At 44.8% G+C, this 24,616-nt stretch overlaps 1 protein-coding gene across 7 annotated transcripts in view; it reads left to right on the top strand.

Moving 5' to 3' along the window:
* Nucleotides 1–24,616, top strand: part of LOC106581813 (plakophilin-4) — a 116,787-nt gene that overhangs the window by 66,572 nt on the left and 25,599 nt on the right. For all 7 annotated transcript variants that reach the window (XM_082966982.1, XM_082966983.1, XM_082966984.1 and 4 more), the window contains 2 exons: nucleotides 13,527–13,721; nucleotides 24,316–24,526. In XM_082966982.1, the coding sequence (XP_082823108.1) occupies nucleotides 13,527–13,721; nucleotides 24,316–24,526 (406 nt within the window). The remainder of the gene's footprint in view (nucleotides 1–13,526; nucleotides 13,722–24,315; nucleotides 24,527–24,616) is intronic.

Here is a 24,616-nt window from a genome sequence, read left to right on the forward strand (position 1 = left end):
CACCCAAAGGACATACAACCAACTTGACACAACTGTGGGAGCCATTGGAGTCAACACGCTTTTGACACCTTGCAGAGTCCGTTCCCCGGAGAATTGAGGCTGTTCTGACAATGAGTACGTTAAGGTCCTCTCCACTCCAGTCTGTGGCGCTGCCGTCAATGCTTTTCCATTGGCATGCTGCAGCACACAGTGAGACACTGCACACAGCCCAGGAAACAGCACCCTGTTCCTTACATAGTGCTCTACTTCTGACCAGATCACTATGGAACCTGGTCAACCTCTGGTCCAAAGTGGCGCACTATATGGGGGAGATAAGGTACCATTCGGGACGCGGGCCATGTCAGTCTGTGGCATGGGCCAAGGCCTCTCTCTCTCTCTCTCTCTCTCTCTCTCTCTCTCTCTCTCTCTCTCTCTCTCTCTCTCTCTTTCTCTCTCTCTCTCTCTCTCTCTCTCTCTCGCTCTCTCATGTAGACTCGCGTCATAAACCACAGGCCACTGTTTGAAGGGAAACGCCAGAGGGTTTGGCACGGTCCATCCATCCACTCGCACAGTTAGATATACTGCCATTGCACTAGAAGGCATGCAAATAGTCTTCCATCCATTGGGGAAAAACTCCTAGAGCTAGAGGTGCTAGAAAATAGACTGGAAATAACGTCTTGACATACCAAAGACAAAGCTGTTGTTTCGACCTTGTTGTTTTGTGTACGATTTTATCCCAAGTGCATAAATAAGATACGCGCGTTAAAGTCAAGTTAGATTTTGTTTCTCCTGTCAAGTTCATTTAAAATGAAGAAGGGTGCCAGCCAGCCTGCCTGCCAGCCTGCCTGCCTGCCTGCCTGCCTGCCTGCCTGCCTGCCTGCCTGCCTGCCTGCCTGCCTGCCTGCCTGCCTGCCTGCCTGCCTGCCTGCCTGCCTGCCTGCCTGCCCTCCCCCTGAGATGAATCAGTGTGTTCTGGGTGACAGCTCCACTAAGTAATTCATATGTTGTGTGCTGATTGATAGATCTGTTGTAATTTCTCGTCGCGGTTGTCAGCCAGAGGAGTCTGACTTGACATTTCAAACCCCCGTAAATACTAGCTGCTTGACAGGGAGTCTGTAGAAGGAAGGCTAGAAGAGTTCTAGAATGATTGTCCTCTGTTGCTGCCGAGGCTTTACTTCCTCCGCTGCATCAGAAATGAGCTGGAGACGCGAGGGTTGTGTAGTGCGTGTTATCAGACATTTTTCTTTCGAGTTTTTGTTCCTCTTTGGAAGAAAAGATCCCTGTGGTGCAAAACAGTTTAAATGAAATTATGTTCTATAATTTTCTCACACTAGGGGGATTCTCTTCCTGGTACAAAGCAGTATGGGAAACAAGGCCCAGCAACTTCAGAAAGTGTAATAAGAGTACGGCCCAAATGGCACCCTATTCCCTACATATTCCATTACTTCTGACTAGAGCCCTATGGGCCCTGATTGAAAGTAGTGCACTATATAGGGAATAGGGTGCCATTAAGGATATGTTTTCCACTCCAGAATAATTTCTGATATTTTGAGGCATTCTTGTATGAAACACAGCGGTTTAATGCAGGGTTCTCCAACCCTGTTTCTGGAAAGCTACCATTCTGTACATTTTCACTTCAACCCTAATCTAGCACCTAAACTGAACCAGATTAGTTACAACTGGGGTTGGAGCGAGAACCTACAGGAGGACAGCGCTCCAGGAACAGGGTTGGAGAGCCCTGGATTAGAGTGTTCCACTCAAAGCTAGAAACCAAGCATACATTGGTTCTCTGGGCTGTTCGAAGAGAGTGGAACCTGATTCTCTGCTATTGTGGGCCAGCAGTTTATCAGTTCAGTAAGAGTAATGTTCGTTTGTCCTCTTCCTTTTGACCTGAGTACTCCTCGTTTTGCTGCTTTAGGTATCTACTGGAGATAAGCATGTAGGTAGATTATGAAAATGGCTGCTATTCCAAGGCACAGGGATTATAAAAGAAGGGGTTACAAATGATTCCTGTTTTCATAATGGACGGCTTTGCAGATGAATATAGAATGCATGCAGCCAATTTCTGATACAAGGCCTATCTCAACTTTCTGAGTGCCTGCCGTCATTTATATACGGTCTATGGTGCCCGTCTTTTAAACGAATATTCATATGACTTTGTGTTACTTTTTATTATTTCAGCTGTCCCATTAGTGATGGGAGAAAAAAAACTAAACAGTTACGTATCCCGATTTTATTTTGGACGATATACAGTATATATTTGGACATTTATACTTGACTCCGAGTATAAACGCGTTTTTTTTTTCGTACCTGTGCCAATGCTCTGGTATTTTTCATCCTATAGCTTGTTCATCTTCTTTTTAAACCGTGAGCTAATGCTCTCCTGCTCTCGTCCCTCTTGTCCCTCGCAAATAGAATCAGAGCTTCGAACTGCAAAACATATAGAATCGCGAGAATCACAATACATCTCGTGAGGTCCCTGGCAATACATAGCCTTTAGTCCCAGATAGTAGCAATATTTCTCCATGTTTTTATCATGAAAAGGTTGCTATGTGTGGTTTTTCTTTTGACCAACTTTTCCTGCTGCCATTGGATATCTACAGACATCCTGGTCGATAATGACCTTCAAGGTGAATTGTTAACTTCGTCATGTTGCCCTCCCTTCATAATGTGCTTGGTTCCGGGGTGAAGTTTCCCCTCGGTACAGATCTAGGACCAGCTTCCTGTCATGACAACCATTAGTGGGGAAAATGCCAAACTGACCCAAGATCAGCGTCTAGGGGCAACTTCTCCCTACATTAGTGTCCGAGCATGGCATGTATGTTTTTTTTCTTTTCTGTGGGGACGACGCGTGTCACCTTTCTGTTCGTAGCATGATCGTCATTTTCAACCTATTTCCTTTTACAAGCATTAAAACCCCATTCACATAGGGCAGAAGTTAAAATGGCTATGGAGAAATGCCTTCAAGTGTACAGTTATCATTTCCGGACCAAGTAAGTCTGTGCTTTTCCCATTTCTTTCCCATTACTTTCTTGAACTTTTGTAAATCATGGCCCAAGAATAATAATCTCCACTAGGCCATTATATCACTGTATTGTCCAGTGTGTGTCTCTCTCTCTCGCTCTCTCTCTCTCTCTCTCTCTCTCTCTCTCTCTCTCTCTCTCTCTCGCTCTCTCTCTCTCTCTCTCTCTCTCTCTCTCTCTCTCTCTCTCTCTCTCTCTCTCTCTCTCTCTCTCTCTCTCTCTCTCTCTCTCTCTCTCTCTCTCTCTCTCTCTCTCTCTCTCTCTCTCTCTCTCTCTCTCTCTCTCTCTCTCTCTCTCTCTCGTGCTGATGGCCATAATCCACATATGGTGACTGATGATCTCTCTCCCAGACACAAATGGCTTTTTAAACCTCTTTCTCAAAGGTGCAAAGTCTGCAAACAGATTGGTCTCTTTGGCCAGTCAAGCCCAATAGCTCTTGTCTAAATCGGCTATCTGCTCTGTCCCAAACCTCTGTCCCAAACCCATAACCATTTTATTATGTTACTGCCTTATTCTAAAATTGACTACCGTAATTTCCGGACTATTAAGCGCACCTGAATATAAGCCGCAATTAAAAAAATATATATTATTTTGAACATAAATAAGCCGCACGTCTATAAGCCGCAGGTGCCTACCGGTACATTGAAACAAATTAACTTTACACAGGCTTTAACAAAACACGGCTTGTAACAAAAATAAATAGGCTTTAACGAAACACGGCTTGTAACAAAAAATAAAAAATTAGCAGTAAGCTTTAGTTGTCTTTTTGCACTGAGTCAATTCCTCACGCTGCTGTTTCCAACGTCTTATCATCGACTCATTAAGACCAAGCTCCCGTGCAGCAGCTCTATTTCCTTTTCCAACAGCCAGATCAATCGCCTTCAACTTGAAAGCTGCATCATATGCATTTCTCAGTGTCTTTGCCATGATGAGGGTGACAAAATGACTACCGTAATCAGAATGATGGGAAGTTTGAGAGCGCTCGATTTAATCTAAACAGTAAACAAAAAAGTTGTTTGACCTTAACCCGTTCGGCAATTTCATTGGTCTAATGAAAGCTTCATGCTGCCAAAAAACTGAGCACGTCACAGAATGTGTTTTTTTGGAGTAAAAAATTTTTAAAGCGGGAAAAATCCATATATTAGCCACGTCATTGTTTAAGCCGTGAGGTTCAAAGCTGGGAAAAAAGTTGCGGCTTATAGTCCGGAATTTACGGTAAATAGTTTTTTTCCCTCATCAATCTAGACACTACGCAGACGACACCGTTCTGTATACTTCTGGCCCCTCTTTGGACACTGTGTTAACTAACCTCCAGACGAGCTTCAATGCCATACAACTCTCCTTCCGTGGCCTCCAACTGCTCTTAAACGCATGTAAAACTAAATGCATGCTATTCAATCGATCACTGCCCGCACCTGCTCGCCCGTCCAGCATCACTACTCTGGACGGCTCTGACTTAGAATACGTGGACAACTACAAATACCTGGGTGTCTGGTTAGACTGTAAACTCTCCTTCCAGACTCACATTAAGCATCTCCAATCCAAAATTAAATCTAGATTGGCTTCCTATATCGCAACAAAGCATCCTTCACTCATGCTGCCAAACACACCCTCGTAAAACTGACTATCCTACCGATCCTCGACTTCGGTGATGTCATCTATAAAATAGCCTCCAACACTCTACTCAACAAACTGGATGCAGTCTATCACAGTGCCATCCGTTTTGTCACCAAAGCCCCATACACTACCCACCATTGCGACCTGTACGCTCTCGTTGGTTGGCCCTCGCTTCATACTCGTCGCCAAACCCACTGGCTACAGGTCATCTACAAGTCTCTGCTAGGTAAAGCCCCGCCTTATCTCAGCTCACTGGTCACCATAGCAGCACCCACTCGTAGCATGCGCTCCAGCAGGTATATCTCACTGGTCACCCCCAAAGCCAATTACTCATTTGGACGCCTTTCCTTCCAGTTCTCTGCTGCCAATGACTGGAACGAACTGCAAAAATCTCTGAAGCTGGAGACTCATAACTCCCTCACTAGCTTTAAGCACCAGCTGTCAGAGCAGCTCACAGATCACTGCACCTGTACATAGCCCATCTGTAAACAGCCCATCTACCTACCTCATCCCCATACTGTATTTATTTATTTATTTTGCTCCTTTGCACCCCAGTATCTCTACTTGCACATTCATCTTCTGCACATCTACCATTCCAGTGTTTAATTGCTATATTGTAATTACTTCACCACCATGGCCTATTTTATTGCCTTAACTTACCTCATTTGCACTCACTCTATATAGACTTTTTGTTTTCTTTTGTTCTACTGTATTATTATATGTATGTTTTGTTTAACCCTAACCCCAAATGTAAAAAATAACAACTGAAATATCAAATGTTTTATTTATTTGAACCTTTATTTAACTAAGCAAGTCAGTTAAAAACAAATTCTTATTTACAATGACGGCCTACTACGGCCACTGTGTTCTTTGGGGACCTTCCATTAGGGTACCCATCCCCAGATCTGTGCCTTGACACAATCCTGTCTTGGAGCTCTACAGACAATTCCTTTGATCTGGCTTGGTTTTTGCTCTGACGTGCAAAAATATGTGGGACCTTATATAGACAGGTCCCAGAGTTGACTTATACTGAAACCAAGATGGCGTAGCAGTCGGACGTGTTTCTCTTGTCTTGTCCCATGTAAATAGTTGTTTTCCTCTGTTTTTTTTATATATTTCGTATATATTTTAATCTCACTTTCCATCTACGGAATGAATATACTTTCCTGCAACCCGCCTCACTCAATGTGGTACGGATCTGCTATTTTTATACTTTAGAACCGGAAACCTCATCAGAAGCTAGCCAGCTAACTAGCTGCTAGCTAGTAGTCAGTTAGCCACTGCTAGCGGTCATCACCGTTAACTCGGACACCAGCCAGCCTCAGCTCGGTCAATACCTGCCAGTCTGCACAGCGCGATATCAACCCAGAGCATAGCGGACTGCTTTTTCTCTACCACAGCACCGGATCATCGCAGCTAGCTAGCTGCAACCTGAGTTGCTACTCCTGGCTAACGTCTCTGTCCCGAAGCAAGCACCAGTTATCCTTGAGCTAGCCTTGAGCTAGGCCCATCTCCCGGCTAGCCAAAGAGGTCTACCAGCTAATTCTTGGGCTACAATCAGGGGCGGAAATCCTGGGGGGGACGGGGGGGACACGACCACCGTGATGTGACGTGACGTGAGGTTAATCCAGTCAATCGCGCACACACACTAGCTGAATATGCAGAGCTAGCGCGCAAATATTAACTATTAAGCTAGCTAGTACCTATTCCATTTATGTGGCCTCGTCAAAGATGGAATCTTTGCTATCGTCAATTTATTCCAAGATCAGCATGCAGATGATGTAAATTAGTGCTTCAAAGTCCCTGTGATAAGGTTAGCGATAAACTGAAGTCCAAACTGAACAGAACTACACTCTCTTCTACCATTGTCTTAAATATATTTAATGGTCTCGTTACAAAAGCTAAATTGTCGCAAGGGAACTTTTATTTATTTATTTTATTTCACCTTTATTTAACCCCGGGTAGCAAAGATTATAGCAAACACCACTGAAACGGAATTGGTGCTCGCTAGCTTTGCAAATTCAGCTATTGTTGGAAGCCAGCCAATATGAAACAAACTATTAAAATTACAAAAGGTTGCAGCATATGTTGTGTAAATGGTGAACTCATACAGCTGTCAACTCTTGTCATTTTAATCCGTTTCACATTTGCTAGCTACCTTTTAGATCGAAGCCCAAATAGAATGATAAAAGATAAGATGGTAGAAGCCCATCTCCTACTGTAAATAACCTACACACTGTGTGTGTGTGTGTGTGTGTGTGTGTAGCCAGCCAGCCAGCCAGGTAGAAAAATGGCAGAAAAATAAAAGACGGACATCAGAGTATTTTTCAGTACACCAAAATGCAAAGTAAGAACCCTAGTAGCCTAATATCTCAAAGACTAGTTGATAAAATGTTCATAAGAAAGAAATGAAATTCTAATGGAAATGTTTCACAATGATGTCATTAGGCAGAGCAGGAAACAGATGGCAGAGTTGGGGACAGATATGCAGGGACAGACTGGCAGAGACAGGGAGTCTCAGGTAAGTTTGTTGAGTCTTTGGCAACATTATGAAAGGTTCTCAATTTTTTTGACTTGTAAAATAGGAACATAATTGGAAAATGCCATGGATACCCCCACTCTCAACTTAAACTGGTGACTGAACTAAGATTTGTTAAAGGCAATGGTATTGCTGTTGTGATTAGTTGTGTAGTTTTGGGTACCGGTAGTTAGGAGTACGGCAAACACCTTATTTCTTTGGTTCCTCAATATACATTTACCATATTACAATGTAGGCTATGTGTTACAGCACTACTTTTGGTGTCCCCCTCAGGAATTGCTCTTGAGAAAATTTCATGTAATTGTCCCCTCCAAAGTTGATATCAGATTTTCGCCCCTGGCTACAATACCTCTTTTGCCAATTTGCCTGGACCCTTTATTGCCGACACGGAGTCCTGCCGATCCATCATGATTGGTCTGCCAATGTAATCATCTGAGGAGGTTTCAACAGGCTTTTCCGTTGTGACATTGCTGAAGACCCATCTGCTATCCCCGGCCCGCTAGCTTTCTGAATCGCCGTGTCTCCAGCTCGCCTAGCGTAGTAGCGATTACCGAACGGCTCCCAGACACACCTATTGCTGCTCATTGGATCACTCGGCTACACATGCCTCTCCCTCATGTCAATATGCCTTGTCTACTGCTGTTTAGGTTAGGTATTATTGTTTTATTGTGTCCTAGCTGTGTCTGAATCCTGGCTTAGGAAGGCTACCAAAGATTCTGAAATGTCCATCCCCAACTACAACATTTTCCGACAAGATAGAACTGCCAAAGGGGGCAGAGTTGCAATCTATTGCAGAGATAGCCTGCAGAGTTCTGTCATGCTATCCAGGTCCTTGCCCAAACAATTCAAGCTTCTACTTTTAAAAATTCACCTTTCCAGAAATAAGTCTCTCACCGTTGCCGCTTGTTATAGACCCCCCTCAGCCCCCTGGACACCATATGTGAATTGATTGCCCCCCATCTATCTTCAGAGTTTGTAAGTTTAGGTCACCTAACAGTACAATCTAAGCTTGATGCCCTAAATCTCACACAAATTATCAAGGAACCTAACAGGTTCAACCCTAAATCCGTAATCAAGAGCACATTTACATTACATTTTAGTAGACGCTCTTATCCAGAGCAACTTACAGTAGTGAATGCATACATTTCATGCATTTTTTTTGTTTTGTTTGTACTGGCCCCCCCCCCCCGTGGGAATCGAACCCACAACCCTGGCGTTGCACACACCATGCTCTACCAACTGAGCCACAGGGAAGACCCTCATAGATATCATCCTGACCAACTTGTCCTCTAAATACACCTCTGCTGTCTTCAACCAGGATCTCAGCGATCACTGCCTCATTGCCTGCATCCGTAATGGGTCCGCGGTCAAACGACCACCCCTCATCACTGTCAAACGCTCCCTAAAACACTTCAGCGGGCAGGCCTTTCTAATCGACCTGGCCCAGGTATCCTGGAAGGATATTGACCTCATCCCATCAGTAGAGGATGCCTGGTTATTCTTTATCAGTGCTTTCCTTACCATCTTAAATAAGCATGCCCCTTTCAAAAAAATGTAGAACTAAGTCTGGTTCACCCCAGACTTGACTGCCCTTGACCAGCACAAAAACATTCCTGTGGCGTACTGCATTAGCATCAAATTGCACCCACGATGTGCAACTTTTCAGGGAAGTCAGGAACCAAAATACACAGTCAGTTAGGAAAGCTAAGGCTACATTTTTCAAACAGAAATGTGCATCCTGTAGCACTAATTCCAAAAAGTTTGGGGACACTGTAAAGTCCATGGAGAATAAGAGCACCTCCTCCCAGCTGCCCACTGCACTGAGGCTAGGAAACACTGTCACCACCGATAAATCTATGATAATCGACAATTCCAATAAGCATTTTTCAACGGCTGGCCATGCTTTCCACCTGGCCACCCCTACCCCGGCCATCAGCTCTGCAACCCCCCGCTTCTCCTTCACCCAAATCCAGACAGCTGATGTTCTGAAAGAGCTGCAAAATCTGGATCCCTACAAATCAGCTGGGCTAGACAATCTGTTGGTCAGGTCTCTCTCTTTCTAAAATTGTTGCAACCCCTATTACTATCCTGTTCAACCTCTCTTATCATTTGAGATCCCCAAAGATTGGAAAGCTGCCGAGGTCATCAGCCTCTTCAAAGGGGGAGACACTCTAGACCCAAACTGTTACAAACCTATATCCATCCTGCCCTGCCTTTCTAAAATCTTCTTCTAAATCAAGTTAACAAACAGATCACCAACCACTTCGAATCCCACCGTACCTTCTCCACTATGCAATCTGGTTTCCGAGCTGGTCATGGGTTCACCTCAGCCATGCTCATGGTCCTAAATGATATCATAACCGCCATTGATAAAAGACAGTACTGTGCAGCCGTCTTCATCGACCTGGCCAAGGCTTTCGACTCTGTCAATCACCGCATTCTTACCGTTGACTCAATAGCCTTGGTTTCTCAAATGATTGCCTCGCCTGGTTCACCAACTACTTCTCTTAGAGTTCAGTGTGTCAAATCGGAGGGCCTGTTGTCCGGACCTCTGGCAGTCTCTATGGGGGTGCCACAGAGTTTAATTCTCGGGCCCGACTCTTTTCTCTGTATACATCAATGATGTCGCTCTTGCTGCTGGTGACTCTCTGATCCACCTCTGCACAGATGAGACCATTCTGTATACATCTGACCCTTCTTTGGACACTGTGCTAACAAACCTCCAAACGTGCCATACAACTCTCCTTCCGTGGCCTCCAACTGCTCTTAAATGCATGTAAAACTAAATGCATGCTCTTCAACCGATTGCTACCCACACCTGCCTGCCTGTCCAGCATCACTACTCTGGGCGGTTCTGACTTAGAATATATGGACAACTACAAATACCTAGGTGTCTGGCTGGACTGTAAACTCTCCTTCCAGACTCACATTAAGCATCTCCAATCCAAAATTATATATGTGCATGGCACAGTTTCTCTCCTGCGGTCATCTGGGCCAGGACTGCCTGTGTGCCCTGTGGATTATGTCTGCAGTAGCAGTGAAAGGGATGTGGATGTTCACACGCCCGCGCTCATTTGCATTCAGTTGACAAATTCTACCTGAAAGTTGAAACCTGAGCCCGGCCTGAAGTCTGCAGGCTGCAGCCCTCTCTCCGTCTCTGTCTCTGGCCAGAGCCAGACCACGATCCACCCCCTCCCTGGTCTCCCCTCCTCCTCCCCCACCTGCTGCAGCGTTGGCAGGAAGTCATTTCTCCTCTCTCCTGATGAAAATTGGAAGATGAAGACAAATCGCCCCTTGGCCATTATGCCCGATGTCCATTTCAGAGCACTGGAGGAGAGCAAAGGGAAATGGCGATCAACAGCCTCTATGCAGGTGGGGTGCTCAGCCCACGCCTGACGTAAACACTTTGGTTTACGGAAACACTGGTGTGGAGTTAAAGCGTCCAGCTTTTCATACTTGTGTAATCTTCTTCTTGGGAGCGGAACAGATTGTTTTCATGGATTTTGCTTTTCTTACTCCCTTGTTGGGAAAAGGTTTTGAGAATTATTTTGGACCAGGAATGTAAGTCAGCTGCATCCATTTAAATGTTTGTTTCTGCGGAGTCAGTGTGCCAAACCACCATCTCCCTACAGTATGTCTGGCCTCTGCCAAGTGCAATCTGTTAGGGCCACAGGAGGAGTTTAAGGCAGCATTTAAACAAGTATAACACGCCATGAATGTTCATCACGGACAGTCATATATTATTTTCAGAGACAATTTGAAGCTGCTTCCGAACCTGAACGCCACATTTCACCAGGGAAGGCGGAGGGGATCGGTGTGCTAAGGTTTATAATGGTGCCGTTAGGGAGCGGGAAAGAGAGAGAGAGAGAGAGAGAGATGAAGGGAGAGGGAGAGAGAGAGAGCCTGCAGAGCCGTGCGGGACGGTTATGCATGGATGCTCCTGTCTCTGGGAGACTTCTTCCTCTCCTCCCTCTCTCCTTCTCTCCAGCTACAGTTCTACTGAAAGCCTTCCTTATGTTTGATGGGTTTAGCTGATTATTGGGCTGTGGCAGGCTGTGATGTGGTGTCCTACACCGGCTCATTGATATTCCCCTTCTCTAGTCGGCAACATTTAAACAAGAGAAGCCGAAGCGATTTACTGCCAGACGGAAGGAACACCTTTGTCTGAAGCGCTGCAGATTGACTGCCTGAGCCACTGCTGGGCGTGTCGCCACATCAGCACACATTAACCTCGCCAATGACAAGTCCCACCTAGGGCTGGAAATGTCCTGTAATTTCCCCCAAATTCACAGGTTTTCCCGGAAATCCCAGTTAGAAGTTTCCCGGAATCAGGAAGGGAAAACCTGGGAATTTTTTAGAAAGTTAGCGGCATTGTGTAGCCTTAGTCTTTTCCCTTCCCATCCTCTCTGAAGCTATGCAATAGATGTCACTACCTCTTACCCACGGGGAAATACCGTTTTAGTGGATGGCATTAGCTATGCTTTCCATGTCGCCCAGTAAACTGTTTGAATAGGGTTTATTCTCCACTGGCTTGTCGTTTAGCCTGTTCATTAGTTAGTGTGCGAAGCTGGATGTTATCAGGGGTCTCGCTGTTGCATCACCCCCCCCCCCCCCCCCCCCCGGGTCTCTCTCTCCACAGCTGAAGGCACACTGCGGATGCTCCAGAGGTCATGTTTATTTGGTCCTGTTTCTGAGGCGGAGGAGAACAGTGTGCTGCCACTGAGTGCATATATATCTAGCTGCCTCACTGGGCTTCAACTCTCCTGGAGAAAGACGTGTATATATTTCATATTTATTCATTCCTTTTCGCTGTCTTGAACTCCGATAAGAATCCCTAATTCGTTTCGTTAACGCATGACAGCGTCAGTGTTGAGCAGCTTTGGCGCCTCAGCTCGCCGGGCGGTGTTGGACCGGCGCCCGCTCTATTGACGCGAGTGACGTGTGCAGTGAGTGAGTCGGCCACTGCGGTCTCTCTCGCACCGGGCCTGGGGGAGTCGGGTTGAGGGGGGGTTAAGACCCCTTGGTGCGAGCTTATGTCACACGTAACATCCACAGGAGCCATGTGAGTGGGACCCATTTGCCTGAAGCTGAGGGGATGGGAGAGTATCGTGGCGTTAGCGTCTTGGCCCTGGAGCTTCGGATTTATACGTGGGGATACAGAGCAGCATATGCTTCATAATTGCTGCAGGCTTGATATGTGTCCCAAATGGTACCCTATTCCCTGTATAGTCCACTACTTTTACATTTTTTTTTGATTTCCAGTCAAAAGTAGTGCACTGTGAAGAGAATAGGGTGCCATTTGGGACGCTGGGAATTGTTCCACATTTGGACCGACCGGCCCTCGTGTCAGTCAGCTGGTCAGCCATGCTGCGCTGCGACTCCCCCCAAATACTATCGTCATAGTAATTATTCTGGTGTGAATTTGTAATTTGACTGACCTCAGTGGGGTTTCCCCTGGTAGATGAGCTTATAGTGAAGAGAACCCCCCCCTCTCCATTTCCAGAAACAAGCTTGGCCACATTCTGACTTTTTCTGGCTCAGCCTTGTTCTACTAGCCTATATATCTTCTCTCTCACTACAAAGCCTGAGAATGGGGAAGGCAACTTCTATCCTATCAAGGACCAGGGTTGTGTTCCAAATGGAACCCTAATCCCTTTGTAGTGCACTACTTTTGACCAGAGCCTTATGGGTCCTGGGTGCCATTTGATACTCTTGCCAGGCGTGGTCTCTCATACTGAAAAATGATGCTGAGTTCACCGCTGGGCGGTTTCAACTAGTGATCGAGGCTTTGGGCTATATTTCACTATATTTTTCCTCCTAGGCCAGATAGGTACTATGAGAAGTATGGCTAAGAGTACATTTTCCCAGCTAAGTTGCTAGAGAGAAGAGAGTGTGCTTACTAATTCTCTGGATCATTAAGAGAGAGGGTGGAGATGAGAGCTGGGGTGGTGTGGCATGACAAGCTGAAAAAGCTACTGCCTTAGCATTACACAGAATTGCAAATGAACCCTGAATTCATTTCAATTAAGTCTTTAGCCGCTGAAATGTCAAACTCCAACGCAGATAACACGGAGTTTTTCTCTGAGCTCTCGCTAGCAATTCCAGAGTGCCTGAGTCATCGCAGTGGATCCCTATCTGTGGTGTGTGGTGCTGTGTAGTAGCTCCAGTGCTGTCACTGTGTGATGCTAATGGTGATTAGGGGAGACGCACGAGGCCGGTGGCAGTCTCTAACCCTGAACCTGTACTACTGTCCCCTATATAGTGCCCTACTTTAGACCAGGGCCCAAAACGAGTGCACTATATCAGGAATACGTTGTCGTTTGGGATGCAGACTTACGCTCCCTCACCTCCCTCCCCTATCCCTCTAGGCATGCGGAGCTCGTACGCCAGTCAGCACAGCCAGCTGGGCCAGGACCTGAGGTCAGCCATGTCCCCTGACCGACACATCACGCCCATCTACGAGGACAGGGCCTTCCATGGGCCCCTGTACCGCAGCCCCAGCCACCAAGGCCCCGTGGACCTCAACCATGCCTCGCAGAGCGCCATCTACAGGGGGCCCTCAGGTACAGTAACCACATGACCAGTGCTGAAAAATGCCTGGAACTTTCACAGAATTCACAGGTTTTCCAGGTTTTCCAGAAATCCTGGTTGGAGGATACCTGGATTTCCTGTTTATATCCTTCTTAATTCCGAGAATCTTTCAACTGGGATTTCTGGAAAACCTGGGAATTTTGGGAGAGTTCCTGGAATTTTGTAACCCTATCGTCATCTCAATGTGCACTGATGCGAACACTAATGCAAACATTATGGTATCAAGGCATTAATAAGCAGATTTGATCAGCAGTGAGGACAGACAGGCAGCATTAGTGAGAAACAGATGTTGAGGAGAGAGCAGTAGCCTTCATTTAAAATGACTGTCATGGTTTAAATATGTTAGAGCCCCACTCTAGCCCAGATTCTCTCTCGCTCTCTCGCTCTCGCTCTCTCTCTCTCTCTCTCTCTCGCTCTCTCTCGCTCTCTCTCGCTCTCTCTCTCTCGCTCTCTCTCACTCTCTCTCTCGCTCTCTCTCTCTCTCTCTCGCTCTCACTCACTCACTCACTCACTCACTCACTCACTCACTCACTCACTCACTCACTCACTCAATCTCACGCGGGAACACTTTGTGCCCAAGCCAGACGGCCATCCAGCCCAGCCAGTCTGCATGCTAGCCTGTCTCTCCATCCTTCCCTTCCTCCCTCCTCCGTCAAAGATGGGGCTGAGACAGGAGAGGAGACAGGCATGGGCTGATACTCAAGCCACAAAAGAGTCAATTACCTGTGTGTCACACTCATAATGAGAAGAGGGATGAGGGGCCAGGGGACAGCAGGATGTCCACACACAGGCCTAAAAGTAGGACATGCTATCCCAGCATGGCCAGCACGTGCCCCAAATGGCACCCTATTTAGTGCACTACTTTTGACCAGGGTCCATAGAGAATAGTGTGCCATTTGGGACGTAGATACTGCAGCCACTGCCAGCGGTTTGTGTTTGGATGTTAGCATTCTCGCTTCATCGTCCCTCCGTTGTCCTCCAGCACTCACCCAGTTCAGCATCCTCTATTCAGCAGACCTGAGATCCTCCCTGACCCATAAGTCCAGTAATAAATGGTATTGATGCTCAGAAGAAGCCTCTCAGATAACGATAAGGGTCCATAATGTGCTTGGGCTCAGCTATATTGAGAGGAATAGAAGAAAGGGCCTCATTAGAAGAAAAAAAAAAAGAATTTCATCCCCAAGCACTCTTTGTTATGGTGTGAAATTACATTTGAATGGTATTTTTCCCCGGCTACATTCTTTATCTACAGTATTTCTGGTGTATTTCTAGTGAGAACGAGGGTTATTTATGCTAAATGGCAATATTGATTCCTGGCGCAGAAGAAGAACATTGCGAAACTCGGGTATGGCGAGAATGCAAATACTGATCAATGCTGATTTTGTAGCATTTTAGAGATTGGAGTGTTTTTTTTTCCCCCTATAAGATTATTTTAGTAGACTTTAAAAGTGGTGGCTTGTAGCCAGGTTTGGTTTACTTTAGAAACTATGAGAATTGATCTGTAGTTATATAACGTATAACTTTGTTGATTAAGGGACACTTTTCTATATTTACATTTTAGTCATTTAGCAGATGCCCTTATCCAGAGCAACTCACAGTTACCGCATTCATCCTAAAGGGATACTGCAAGATTATTCTACATACCCAGAGTCCAATGAACCTGTAGATACCATGTCTACAGGTACTGCATGCAGAGACATAGAAATGGTATGCACGGGTTCATCTGACTCTGAGTAAGTAGTAAATTGTCAAAATCTCGCGGTATCCCTTTCAGATAGCAAGGTGAGACAACCACATATCACAGTCATAGTAAGTAAACAAATCCTCAATTAAACAGCCTTCAGCAAAGTCCGTGCTGGTAGGAAAAGACAAATGTGAGTTTTAGTGATATTTCCGGAAATTTGCGGTGGGAGTTTTTGCTAAAAGTATTCAGACCCCTTGACTTTTTCCACATTTTGTTACGTTACAGCCTTATTCTAAAATGGATTAAAAAATATATATAATTCTCAGCAATCTATACACAATACCCCATCATGACAAAGTGAAAACAGGTTTTTAGAAATCATTGCAAAAACTAGAAATATCTTATTTAATTATTCAGACCCTTTGCTATGAGATTCGAAATTGAGCTCAGGTGCATCCTGTTTCCATTGATCATCCTTGAGATGTTTCTACAACTTAATTGGAGTCCACATGTGGTAAATTCAATTGATTGGACATGATTTAGAAAGGCACACACCTGTCTAGATAAGGTCCCACAGTTGACAGTGCATGTCAGAGCAAAAACCAAGCCATGGGGTCGAAGCAATTGTCTACAGGATTGTGTCAAGGCACAGATCTGGGGAAGGGTGCCAAAACATTTATGCAGCATTGAAGGTCTCCAAGAACACAGTGTCCTCCATCATTCTTAAATGGAAGAAGTTTGGAACCACCAAGATCTTCCTAGGCCTGGCTGCCCGGACAAACTGAGCAATCGGGGGAGAAGGGCCTTGGTCAAGGTGACCAACACTCTGACAGAGCTCTAGAGTTCCTCTGTGGAGATGGGAGAACCTTCCAGAAGAACAACCATCTCTGCAGCACTCCACCAATAAGGCCTTTATGGTAGAATGGCTAGGTGGAAGCAACTCCTCAGTGAAAGGCACATGACAACCCGCTTGGAATTTGCCAAAAGGCACCTAAAGACTCTCAGACCATGAGAAACAAGATTCTCTGGTCTGATGAAACCAAGATTGAACTCTTTGGCCTGAATGCCAAGCTTCACGTCTGGAGGAAACCTCCCTCCGGTGAAGCATGGTGGTGGCAGCCATCCTGCTGTGGGGATTTTTTCAGGGACTGGGAGACTAGTCAGGATCGAGGGAAAGACAGAGAGATCCTTGATGAAAACCTGATCCAGAACGCTCAGGACCTTAGACTGGGGGCAAAGGTTCCCCTTCCAACGGAACAACAACCCTAAGCACACAGCCAAGACAACGCAGGAGTGACTTCGGGACCAGTCTCTCAGACTTGAACCCGACCAAACATCTATGGAGAGACTTGAAAATAGCTGTGCAGCAACACTCCCCATCCAACCTGACAGAGCTTGAGAGATTCTGCAGAGAAGAATGAGAGAAACTCCCCAAATACAGGTGTGCCAAGCTTGTAGTGTCATACCCAAGAAGACTGGACGCTGTTATCGCTGCCAATACTTATGTAAATGTCATATTCCAGTTTTTTGTTTTTAATAAATTTGCTAATATTTCAAAAAAACTGTTTTTGCTTTGTCATTATGGGGTATTGTGTGTAGATTGATGAGGGGGAAAAAACTATTTAATCAATTTTAGAATAAGGCTGTAACGTAACAAAATGTGGAAAAAGTGAAGGGGTCTGAATACTTTCCGAATGCACAGCCTGAAGGCAGCGAGTCTGGACTGGCCTATGAACTGCCAAGCAGAGCGGGGCATTGATGTGAAAAATGTGATTTTTGGAGGGCCGCTTCAATTTGACGTCCTGTTTCTGGTGGGAGGGACTGTGTGTGTGTTTACTGTGAGTGTCGTATGTGTGCCTTGTGTGTGTGTGTGTGTGTGTGTGTGTGTGTGTGTGTGTGTGTGTGTGTGTGTGTGTGTGTGTGTGTGTGTCTGTGTTTGCAGCGTATGCAGACCCAGTCCCTGCAGGATGTTAGGACAGAAATGTGACCGGAGGAGAGCAGCAGTCAAGCTGTCACGCAGTCACGTGGGCTATGTGTGCTGCTCGGAGCAGGAAGGCGGTCAAGTGCCAGGCTGTGTGAGTGTGTGTGTGACAGTGTGTGATATTGTGAGAGAAACTAGGTCACAATATCACAACGCGAGAAGGAGAGAGGGGGCAGAAAAATAGACATTGTTTTATGGACAGTGACACAGTCAAGACGCTCGACGACTAAACATTTGCCATTGCCTGGAAGATTTGAAGGAAGGATGTCCTGTTGGTGTGTTTATGTGTTAGCTTAGCTGGCGTTAGTGGCGGTGCGGTTTCACCTAGATAGGAAGGGCTGTGTGTGTCTATTCCTGTGCCGGACACTTGGCCGGGCTCACTGCACTGTGTGGAGCTGGCCTCAGACCACGCTGAAGCAGACAGGAGAGAGGGATAAGAAGAGGAGTGTTGCTGTATCACCTACTACAATACTGCAGCCCTGTGAAAATCTGCAGGGTCTGGCTGCCTTAATCCTACCTCTTTAAAAAGAAAATAACAGTCCCTTTGAAGAAGGACACTTATATAGTGTGGAATCATGGGAGTGCTGTTTTACCCTCGTCGTTAAGTGGAAACCAGATTGGAGGAATTGCTGTGTGAGTGAAGAAGCCTTGTGTGTTTTCAGCTTGATGAGTTGAAAAAGGACTGCAGCAGCTTGACAACTAACTGTCAGTCCACAAGGAAAGACATCAACACTGTCGGTGAATCGATGTTAGTAATGACAGGGATACAGGCTTAACTAGAAGGACAATCAAGGCAAAATAACATTGTTGTGGATGGAATCCCAGAGTCTCCAAACGAGACCTGGACGGAGTCTGAGGTGAAAGTGAGGAAAATGATTGAAGAGCTGCCGATAGATGATAAGAAGATTGAGGTGGAGTGCGCCCACAGGATTGAAAAACCTATCCAGGTGACAGACCCAGGTCAATAGCGATAAAGTTCCTGAGGTACAAAGACAAGGTGGCTGTTATGGACAGTGCCAAGATCTTGAGAGGAACCGACATCTTCCTCGACGACGACTATTCTGAAACTGTGCGCCAGATGCGAAGAGAACTGATCCCAGCCATTAAAGCTGACAGAGAGCGTGGGGACATTGCTTACATCTGCTACGACAGGGTCGTTGTCCACCCTCCCACCCAAAAGCCTGAAAGGGGTGAGAGAACCAAGCAGAGGGGTTCATAGCCTAAGCCCCGCACCCGGATTGAGGCTTGCTTTGTTTGTGGTTTCCCACTACCCAGGAAATTGCTAAAAAGAGCCCATATTAATATAGGCAGCCTAAGAAATAAGGTTCATGAAATCAATAACTTGCTAACCGCAGATAGCATTCATATATTAGCCATCGCTGAGACTCACTTTCATAATTCCTTTGACAACACAGCAGTAGCAATACAGGGATGTAACATCTATAGAAGAGACAGGAATGCATATGGTGTCGCTGTATGTTTTCAGAGCCAAATTCCTGTGATCCCCAGAGGAGATCTCACGCCAGAGGTTGTCGAAGTGTTGTGGTTGCAGGTTCACCTGCCACATCCAAAGCTTATTCTTTTGGGTTGCTGCTATCGGCCTGCCAAATGCGAACTGTCAGTATTTGGATAATATGTGTGAAACGCTTGATCATGTATGTGATGTTAACAGACAGGTCTCTTTTCTGAGTGACCTGAATATAGACAGCTTCTCGTTGAGTTGTCCGCTCAAAAAGAAGAAGCTCACTGTAACCAGCGCCTGTCATCTAGTTCAGGTTACTAATCAAGCTACCAGGGTGTTTACAAACAGTCCAGGAACTGTATCATCCATGTGTATTGATTATATTTGTACTAATTCTGCAGAACTTTGTTCTGAAGGTGTATCCACACTCGCTGGATGTAGTAACCGCAATATAACAGCTTTATCCAGAAAAGCCAAAGTTCCAAAGGCAGGTCCTAAAATAGTGCATAAGAGATCATACTAAAGGTTTGGTAGTGATTCCTATGCTGAAGATATAAAGAAGATGGATTGGTCTGATGTGTGTAATGAGGAGAATCCAGACGCTGCACTTCAAGCATTTATGAAATTGCTCCTTCCAGCTATTGATAAACATGCACCTATTACGAAAGTGACTGTTAGAACTGCTAAGGCGCCGTGGATTGATGAGGAGCTGAACAACTGTATGGCTGAACGAGAAGGAAGCAAAAGGAGTGGGTAATGAGTCTGTCTGCACATCTGACTTGCTGACTTACTGCAAATTGAGAAATGATGTGTCTAAACTCAACATAAAGACGAAGAAACTAAGATAAATGATATAAAATATGATGGAGAAAAAAAAGCTTTGGAGAACTTGAAATGAAATTATGGGCAGAAAGACAAATTCAACACTTTTATTGAATCAGATGACTCGTTCATCACAAAACTCTTTGATGTGACCAATTCTTTTGAAAACTACTTCATTGGCAAACTCAGGCATGACATGCCAACAACAAACTGTCGGCCATCATATTCATGCATAAAATGCCAAGAAAAGCAATGGCAATTAACATTTCATAAAGTTAGCGTGGAAGAGGTTAAAACATTGTAGATGGCCCTCAAATAATGAGAAACCTGGTATTGACGACTTAGATGGGAAGCTGCTGAGGATGGTAGCGGAATATGTTGCCGTTCTTATTTCTCACATCTTCAATATGAGCTCGGAGATGAAGGTTTTCCCTCAGACCTGGAGGGAAGCTAATGTCATTCCGCTACCCAAGAAGGGTAAACCATCCTTTTCTGGTTCTATCAGCAGACCAATAAGACAGCTGCCAGCTCTTAGCAAAATTTGGGAAATAATTGTGTTTGATCAGATACATGTATCTAGTTCGTAGTTATGTATCTATGAACAAACAGACTTTTAGCATTCCTATAGAGAAGGGCGTTCTACATGTACTGCACTGACACGAATGACTGCTGAAATAAACAGTTTGATAAGAAGATTGTGGGAGATGTGCTGTTAGATTTCGGTGCAGCCTTTGATATTATTGACCATAATCTGTTAGCGGAAAAACGTACGTGTTACGGCTTTACATCCTCTGCCACACCCTCTGGCACACCCTATGCCACACCCTCTGGCACACCCTATGCCAAAGAGTTGCAGTTAGTTTCAGAATGGGTGGAAAGCAATAAACTAGTCCTGAATATATAAGACTAAGAGCATAGTATTTTGTACAAATCATTCCTTAAGCTGTAGACCTAAGCTGGATCTGGTTATGGAAAATGTGGCTATAGAACATATAAATATATATATATATATATATATATATATATATAGTAGCATAGAACTCCCTGCCATTTCAAATCACTCAAGCACGCAGCAAAAGTAGCTTTAAAGAAAAAACGAATAATGCAGCACAGCACAACATCTCTGACCTAAATAGCGGTAGCATGTCCCTCTGCAGCACATCTGGTGTTTGGGTTCAAGTTTAAGATAAGATGTGCCTTTGGCATCAGGATATCAGGGCCTGCTGAGAGAAAGCGATCGTAAGCAACGACCTCGGTACAGGAAGGAGGTACTCCTCCGTAATGCGATGTGATAGTCTCAAATGAAATCACATTTTATTTGTCACGTGCTTTGTAAACAACATGTGTGGACTAACCGTGAGATGCTTACTTCTCAACAATGCAGAGAGAAATAAAATGGAGAAATAATCTCAAAGTAATAATAAATACATAATGAGTAACGATAACTTGGCTATATACACGGGGTGTTCCAGTACCAAGTCGATGTGCAGGGGTACGAGGAAATAATGCAATGTACTCTGGTAAGCTTACTGTTATTCAGTAGAGCAAAGTTTAATAGAAGTGTATGAAAGTGTATTCTTATTTTGTGTTTGACTGGTGGATGCTGCTGGGTGTGTGTGTGGTGCGGGGAATGACAATAGAAATGCAAAACAAGTTTCTGAGAACCGGAGGAAACTCCGTAAGGGAACCGGAGGAAACTCCGTAAGGGAACCGGAGGAAACTCCGTAAGGGAACCGGAGGAAACTCCATATCAAGGGGAATTTATTAATTTTATGAATAAGTCCAAAGGACACGCACTACATCTTAGCTAACCCTTTATGGGTGGTAGACTGTGACACGTTACACTATATCTTAGCTAACCCTTTATGGGTGGTAGACTGTGACACGTTACACTACATCTTAGCTAACCCTTTATGGGTGGTAGACTGTAACACATTACACTACATCTTAGCTAACCCTTTATGGGTGGTAGACTGTGACACGTTACACTACATCTTAGCTAACCCTTTATGGGTGGTAGACTGTAACACATTACACTACATCTTAGCTAACCCTTTATGGGTGGTAGACTGTAACACGTTACACTACATCTTAGCTAACCCTTTATGGGTGGTAGACTGTAACACATTACACTATACCTTAGCTAACCCTTTACGGGTGGTAGACTGTAACACATTACACTATACCTTAGCTAACCCTTTACGGGTGGTAGACTGTAACACATTACACTATATCTTAGCTAACCCTTTACGGGTGGTAGATTGTAACACATTACACTATATCTTAGCTAACCCTTTACGGGTGGTAGACTGTAACACATTACACTATACCTTAGCTAACCCTTTATGGGTGGTAGACTGTAACACATTACACTATACCTTAGCTAACCCTTTACGGGTGGTAGATTGTAACACATTACACTATATCTTAGCTAACCCTTTACGGGTGGTAGACTGTAACACATTACACTATATTGGTCAATCTGGTAAAACATTTGAATTTATTCTATATGTGGATAATACTATCATGTACGCAATTGCCCGACTGCTGACCTGGCTGTGACAAGGTTTTTACTGATTTAAAACACATACTTCAAGTTCTCGTAAGATTGTCTCAGATGGATCACTTATGGGATGGTTCTATAATCAAACGAGTCCCCGTATACAAACACCTTGGTATTTGGATTGTCAATGATTTAGCGTTTTATAAAGAGATACGACTGAGCTTGTTAAGAAACTTAAGATTTAAAGTGGGCTTTTTTTTACAGAGACAACTCTTGTCTCTCTAGGATTCAGATTTTGCGGTCAACTTTTCTACCTGTTCTTGGTTATGATACTATTGCAGCTGCCTCTTCTCTTAAACCATTGGATTTTCATAGTGCCCTTCATTTTATTCCAGGACACCGTTTTATTACACTTCACTGTATTCTTTACCAACATGTTGGCTGGACCTCTTTGAAGTCACGTAGATCACACCCGAACACTCCCATCTTACCTAACATCACTGTTCAGATTGAAAAAAGTTATCAAGCCCGTTCACAGGGTTGGGTAGCTCTGGAGACTCCTTTGGTGTCTAGAGTTAGGTAAATCAGACTTTCATTTCCTTGCACCTTACGTGTGGAATGATCTACAATACACTTTAAAATGGGAGGAATTGGTGCCAATAGGGCGTTTCAGACCGTTTTCAGAAAACCTTTTTACTGAAGAATGTGTCTGCTTCTTATGATTGTGTTGAACTTTTCATGTATTGTTGCGTATGATAACGTGTATTTTCATGTGTATATGAATGTGTAGTTGTATTTTGATGTGTGGTGGTGTGGTGCTATACAGGGCTCACCTGGAAAAGAGACCTTGATCTCAGCATCGACTCCCTGTCAAAATAAAGGTACAAATAAAAACGCCTAGACGTGAAGACGGACATTAGTGAAGCCCACCTGACGATAATGAGCAGAGTGGAGTGATGGATCTCTAAAATGTCCTCGTATGTAGCTAAAGTGAAGGATTCAACTCAAACTTCATCTGGAGGAAACTCCAACACGGTTGCTGAGGTAAGGGATTAAATTGAAGCCGTTAACGGGAAGAAAACTCCATCTGTAGCTCATTTATGAGCGGAATAGCACGGTTGCTAGGGTGAAAACTGTGGTTGACGCCTTAGCTAGAGGAATTGTTGGATTTCCATTGTCGTTTTCGTTGCACTTGCATTCCATAACATCTATGAATCACATTATTGTTAATAGTCTTGATGTCAAATGGGAGAACCAAGGACACAGGTGGCTCTTAATGTTGTGAAATTCTTCCTAGTGTTTACAGAACAACTGGTTCTGAGAGGTTAGGATCAGGACCAGAAAATGTAACAGTAAGCAAATGTAACAAAATGGATGACTGCAGTGTAGCTGTTATTATGAGTACATGTTGTTTGGATTGCTAAGGCATAAGAATATGAAAGTGTGTATTCTTATTTTAAATGTTCAGTATGTAGTTCTGTACCTGTCTATTAATGTTATGTAATTTGATGTAGTTCTGTCCTTCAGCTGTAATTGACTATTAATGTTGTGTATTATGTGATGTTTTATGTTTTGTGTGGACCCCAGGAAGAGTAGCTTTGGCTGTAGCTAATGGGGATCCTAATAAAATACTAAATACTCCAGTCAACACCAGTGGAGGCTGATGAGGGGAGGACGGCTCATAGTAATGGCTGGAACGGAGCGAACAGAATGGCATCAAACGCCTGGAAACCATGGAAACCATGTGTTTGATGGATTTGATACCATTCCACCAATTCTGCTGCAGCCATCCAGCCATTCCTCCCCAATTAAGGTGCCACCAACCTCCTGTGTGTCAACACGTCTCTGTGTGTGTCTCAAATGGCACCCTGTTCCCTATATATTGCACTACTTTTAACCAGAGCCCTATGGGCCGTGGTCAACGGTAGTGCACTATAAAGGAATTGGGGTATGATTTGGGACACATCCTCTGAGTCTAGGTGAAGAAGTTTGAACAACACTGCTAGTCTTCGCTAACTCAGGCAGGTCTAGTGTGGTATAGATCTGGAGGCTGGTGTGTGTCCCTCTGTCCCCCGGTTCAAGTCAATATGAATTGTTTTCCTTTGTCTTTCCAGGCGTGGGGACCCTCCAGAGGACCTCCAGCCAGCGCAATGCCATGACGTACCAAAGAAGCAACTACGCTCTGAACTCGACAGTCTCGTACGCCGAGCCCTACCGCTCTGCCCAGTACCGGCCCTCTGAGGGCAACTACGCCCGGCAGCCGGTCGTCATGGACGACGGGACCACCCGCTCGCCCTCCATAGACAGCATCCAGAAGGACCCAAGGTAAGCGGGTCAATAGGCACTAGGGTCGTATTCATGACTGCACACCGTAGCGAAACGTTTTACAGCAACAAAAACGAAAACATTGGTTTC

This window comes from Salmo salar, chromosome 21 (assembly GCF_965601325.2).
Source record: "Salmo salar chromosome 21, fSalSal1, whole genome shotgun sequence".
Taxonomy (NCBI): Eukaryota; Metazoa; Chordata; class Actinopteri; order Salmoniformes; family Salmonidae; genus Salmo; species Salmo salar.